At 35.3% G+C, this 6,363-nt stretch overlaps 1 protein-coding gene across 1 annotated transcript; it reads left to right on the plus strand.

The window, feature by feature from the left end:
* The first annotated feature begins 697 nt into the window (after positions 1–697).
* Positions 698–1,510, plus strand: LOC111640109 (E3 ubiquitin-protein ligase SIAH1B-like). The gene has a single exon (XM_023386111.1). It carries the CDS (start codon positions 729–731, stop codon positions 1,491–1,493), a length of 765 nt encoding a protein of 254 aa, XP_023241879.1. The 5' UTR covers positions 698–728; the 3' UTR covers positions 1,494–1,510.
* The last annotated feature ends 4,853 nt before the right edge of the window (positions 1,511–6,363 follow it).

Here is a 6,363-nt window from a genome sequence, read left to right on the forward strand (position 1 = left end):
AATGTTCTTCCAATCAACGGAAAGAAACCCCTATCTCAATTAGCAAGATAAATAACACTGGTGTATTAATTCTTCCGGAAACATGTATGGGATACCTTCCTGGAATAATTTTAACATCTCATTTCCAAAGAAAAACGACCATTCAAATTGAGAATATTCACCACTACGTTATTCCCTCTATAAAAAATATTATTAATGAGACGGAGCTAAACATCATTTATACTCAACTAACAAAGAAATCAACTACTGACTCAACCTTTAATCATCAATCAGATATTGATATTTTACGAGCTGACAACTCTCTAGCCCAAATGGAGATCGATTTGGAACAACTTCTTTCGACTCGTCAGAATATTAAACCGTCATATACCGTACCACTATCCCCAACTCTTATTGCAGTGATTGTAATTGTCTCTATTATAGGAATAGCAGGCCTTTCTTATGTCATTCATCGATGTTATCAAAGAACCCCTCAATCACCTAGGCTTAGATGACATCCGACTATAAACTTAACCGAAATTCCTCATGATACTCCTTACCGATCAACCACTCCTCCACCTTCCGAGGATCGAACTCCAATTATGTAATATTAACCCCTCAACTTTAATGTCATCATCAAGTATATAATCAAGAATATTTCAAAGAATATCATCCTTTAACACATCTGATTTCAACTCTCTTCTTTACAGACCCCTCTACCTGGACCTCCTTACATTTACCTGACTGTTATGACTTCAACCGAAAGATCCAATCCAGCTTTGGTGGAAATGTCAACATGTCCCATCTGTTATACGCTGGTACAACCCCCCATATACCAGTGTTCTAATGGTCACATTGTATGTTACCAATGCCGAGAACGAATTACTCAATGTCCCACTTGCAGAGAGACTCTTGGGTATATTCGATGTTTATTTGCAGAGCAAATAGTTCAAACATTGGAAGCTCCCTGTTCTAACCAACCTTTGGGTTGTCCGGAAATTCTTCCATCCAGTGTCAGAGAAGAACACGAAAGAAACTGTCGCTTCCGACCAATTGTATGTCCTGTTGACAAGGACCAATGTACTTGGACAGGAGGGGCAACTAACCTCGAGTCCCATCTCATACAAGCTCATCATATTCCTATTGTAACCGGAAACACCTTATTGTTCCTTGGGGTCGATACTCAAATTAATGCCCCTGTCACTTGGGCCGCACTCTTAAAATGTTTTAACCATCAGTTCCTCATAACCGTCAAAAAACAGAATTTGTTTAGACCCAGCTATACTTTCCAGACACAAATATTACCGCCCTTCACAACAACTTCTAAATTTAATTGCATTATCAATTTTCGCCGAGGGGGAATTCATCTCCGTTGGACATCTATACACTTCGAACCCGAGTACCCTACTACCACTACTATACCAGTTTTAGAACTCCTCGAATCAACACTTCAGCTCTTTTGTGATGGGAACAATTTTAAATGCACCCTCACAATCTCTCATTTAAATAATTAATTTCACAGATGGCCGAGTCTGACTTCGAATGGTGGGAGACGGATTCCACTTCTTCTGAAAGACAATTAGAACGACGAGAAGTAAGAAGCTCCTCTCTCCAATCCGCCATAACGTTCTCTCGAGGTCAACGAACCAGGAACAACATGCCAGTCACTATAATTCTACCATTGGGGTACTCTTGTCCCTCTTCTGAAGAGGCGGCCTTCCAAGAGGAACTCCGTCAAACGGAAGCCTATACTGAACAAAGGAGAACCAATTCCCTAAATCAACCTGCAACTACCATCGTTCAACCTTCAGTTCCTGTTACCTCACCTATTATTACTACTACTACTACTGTTAATACCGATCCAACCTTTGCACCTACCAATCCTACTACAATTGCATGGGTTAGACACCCTCCACCACGAGGAACTAGACAACAACGATCCTCAGCATCATCTCCTAATTAGATTAAACGTATATCCCACATTTACTTGTCTATACCAATTTTATATACCTAATTTGTCTATATATTATCATATTATCATCATTATATTAAAACTAACTTATAATCTTTTATTGTGAATTTAATTTGTAATCTGAATTTTATATTATTGAATAATTAGATTGTATATCCACTCCATATATATATATCAATAAACTAGTTATTGAATATAATAATTATTGTTATAATTTCCTTTATTACTATAATTACGGAACTGAGAGAGAGAGAGTATAACCTCAATGTTACTTTCTTATCGCGATAAAATTTATCAATTGTTTCCTCTACGGAAACAGATTAAAAACGCGATCGGATAAATTACCAATTTTCTATGTAACTGATGAAAAAAAATACCATGAAATAAGAGAGAGAGAGAATAAAATTGTTTAAATTGTAACCCTAATATAAAACTCCTAATATAAAAATCCAGCTTGCCCAATGAGAACAAGCTCGATTTTGGAAAGGCCGGGATAATGTGAGAGTCGAGTTTAGTGAATAAATTCGTTAAATAAAATTTTTATTAAGGGAGGAAAAGAAAAAAATCTAACTTCAAACTGCTATAAAAAAAAGACATAAAAATCTTTTCCCACGAACTTAGTTCCTTGTCAAGTATGATACATCGAATGTGTCACCCGAAATCTCGAAAACGACTATTGGTCAGAGAAGAAAGAACAGTCCTAATAAGGCAGTGGAAAAAACCCAAAGAGACCCCCTTTATAAAAAGGAGGGGTCGAGACGGAAGAGTCAGTCTCTGGAAATTAGTGCGCACTGTGCATCATAACAGAAAAACGGATAAGTCGCTACCAGGAACTCGCTGTTCGAAGGGACTACGCCGACAACGTTCGAAGGAACTTTGTGATACTAAAAACCCGGTTCAACGTTCGAAGGAACTTTGTGAAGACCCATTAACGATTCAACCCAGGACTAATCAACGATTGAACTTAAGGTATTTATCCTCGCACGAAATATATGTGAGCTCTCTCTCAGAAATACGGGTAACCGGTAAAAAGTTGATATGCTAATTAACCGATTGTAGATAGCTATTGCGANTGTATTATTAATAACAAAAACAAATAAATACAATCGAATCGTGCAAGTCACCATCGTTTTACTATTTACGAATTTCAATTTATTTATTTGATAACTTTAAGTAAAATAAATATGTGCTTATAATAGTGAATTGTTTATAATCTTGATCTCATCCTTTAAAATTTTCTCTCGAACACGTGCTCATACACATAAAACAAGAAATTATTTACAGTGACGTGGTCACAATGCCGAGCTGCAGTTTTTGTTAATATTTTAAATAACTTTTTAATTTATAATATACGCTTTCCACTTCAAATTAGCAGTGTTTCGCCTCTGTGTATCATACTTTTCTGTTTAGCATTAGAGTCGTGCCGGTTATCAATCTAATATATTATTTTAAATTCCAAGCAAAGTTTTTTGGCACACCTGATTTGCATGCCCCCAAGTAAAAATCTACCAGGTTAGAGTTTAACTAAACAACGTTCTGTTTATCTAGTATAAAATATAATTTTTGATATTTATCACTTATCGATATTTGCACATTTGTTTGTATTTTACTAAACACATAAATTAAGTTTGACAGAGAGGTACCAAATAGCCCGACATCAAATTTCCATTCATATTCATTTTCAATTCCAGCTTCATAAGATTTATGTATAAAACACGGGCCATAAACAACTTCTTTCTACCTTTTGTCTTTGACTTCTTTGACTTTTGTCTTGATTTAATTCCACACAATGAAATATCAATCTGGAGTATTTCTTTTAAAATAGCAATTTTTACTTTTTCGCAGATATTTCTTCTTAGTTCATTCATTATACCCTAAAGAAGAAATCATAACTTAAGGTTATATAATAAATTATGTTTTATTCGAACTAAGAAAATTGCAACTGCTTCTTCTACTGTTATCTTCTGTAAATATCGAGAAAATACTTTTTTCAATAACAAAGTTAATTGTTTGGACGTTAAATGAGACATTTTTGGAAAATTTAGAGTACACGTCATTCTGTAGCTCCAAATCAATTATAAAACATAACATAATTTGATGAATAATGGTTTACGAAGTCATCAAAATATAAATTAGTGCATTTTGCTAATTATTCAATGCATTTAATAATGACTCTTTTTATAGTTCAATTTAACAGATGAACCTAGAAAAACTTTAGTGTAAATATTGTGGAAAAGTCTGTCGTTCCGTCAGCTGTTTAAGACGTCACATAAGAACTGGTACTAGAGAAACTCGTGCGAAATCTCTNCTGTCACTTGGGCCGCACTCTTAAAATGTTTTAACCATCAGTTCCTCATAACCGTCAAAAAACAGAATTTGTTTAGACCCAGCTATACTTTCCAGACACAAATATTACCGCCCTTCACAACAACTTCTAAATTTAATTGCATTATCAATTTTCGCCGAGGGGGAATTCATCTCCGTTGGACATCTATACACTTCGAACCCGAGTACCCTACTACCACTACTATACCAGTTTTAGAACTCCTCGAATCAACACTTCAGCTCTTTTGTGATGGGAACAATTTTAAATGCACCCTCACAATCTCTCATTTAAATAATTAATTTCACAGATGGCCGAGTCTGACTTCGAATGGTGGGAGACGGATTCCACTTCTTCTGAAAGACAATTAGAACGACGAGAAGTAAGAAGCTCCTCTCTCCAATCCGCCATAACGTTCTCTCGAGGTCAACGAACCAGGAACAACATGCCAGTCACTATAATTCTACCATTGGGGTACTCTTGTCCCTCTTCTGAAGAGGCGGCCTTCCAAGAGGAACTCCGTCAAACGGAAGCCTATACTGAACAAAGGAGAACCAATTCCCTAAATCAACCTGCAACTACCATCGTTCAACCTTCAGTTCCTGTTACCTCACCTATTATTACTACTACTACTACTGTTAATACCGATCCAACCTTTGCACCTACCAATCCTACTACAATTGCATGGGTTAGACACCCTCCACCACGAGGAACTAGACAACAACGATCCTCAGCATCATCTCCTAATTAGATTAAACGTATATCCCACATTTACTTGTCTATACCAATTTTATATACCTAATTTGTCTATATATTATCATATTATCATCATTATATTAAAACTAACTTATAATCTTTTATTGTGAATTTAATTTGTAATCTGAATTTTATATTATTGAATAATTAGATTGTATATCCACTCCATATATATATATCAATAAACTAGTTATTGAATATAATAATTATTGTTATAATTTCCTTTATTACTATAATTACGGAACTGAGAGAGAGAGAGTATAACCTCAATGTTACTTTCTTATCGCGATAAAATTTATCAATTGTTTCCTCTACGGAAACAGATTAAAAACGCGATCGGATAAATTACCAATTTTCTATGTAACTGATGAAAAAAAATACCATGAAATAAGAGAGAGAGAGAATAAAATTGTTTAAATTGTAACCCTAATATAAAACTCCTAATATAAAAATCCAGCTTGCCCAATGAGAACAAGCTCGATTTTGGAAAGGCCGGGATAATGTGAGAGTCGAGTTTAGTGAATAAATTCGTTAAATAAAATTTTTATTAAGGGAGGAAAAGAAAAAAATCTAACTTCAAACTGCTATAAAAAAAAGACATAAAAATCTTTTCCCACGAACTTAGTTCCTTGTCAAGTATGATACATCGAATGTGTCACCCGAAATCTCGAAAACGACTATTGGTCAGAGAAGAAAGAACAGTCCTAATAAGGCAGTGGAAAAAACCCAAAGAGACCCCCTTTATAAAAAGGAGGGGTCGAGACGGAAGAGTCAGTCTCTGGAAATTAGTGCGCACTGTGCATCATAACAGAAAAACGGATAAGTCGCTACCAGGAACTCGCTGTTCGAAGGGACTACGCCGACAACGTTCGAAGGAACTTTGTGATACTAAAAACCCGGTTCAACGTTCGAAGGAACTTTGTGAAGACCCATTAACGATTCAACCCAGGACTAATCAACGATTGANTCTAATAAGTCTTACTAGAGTCTATTATACAGACTTACTAGTCCTCCACTGTGAAAAACAACAAACTGCTAATCGCTTTATTACTTTGTTTTCAAAAACTTCCTTCTCTGTCAGCTGAGGGTCAAATGGCTAACAAATTGTTTACTTCTACTCAGGGAAATGTGATGGTGTCATAAAACTTTATAAAATGAATAAAAAAATACAAGAAATTAAATTATTTCCGTCAAATTTCAGTTTTTTAGAAGTTATTCGCTTTATAATAACGCTATTATAAGAGAAGAAGCGCGCGCCGTATTTTTAGTATATTTATATACAGCAGCTATTTTTAGTAACAGCGACTGGCGGGAAATTTGAAAATTGAAATCC

This window comes from Centruroides sculpturatus, unplaced genomic scaffold (genome assembly GCF_000671375.1).
Source record: "Centruroides sculpturatus isolate CEXI.00-Female unplaced genomic scaffold, Cexi_2.0 scaffold1371, whole genome shotgun sequence".
In the NCBI taxonomy this organism is placed as follows: Eukaryota; Metazoa; Arthropoda; class Arachnida; order Scorpiones; family Buthidae; genus Centruroides; species Centruroides sculpturatus.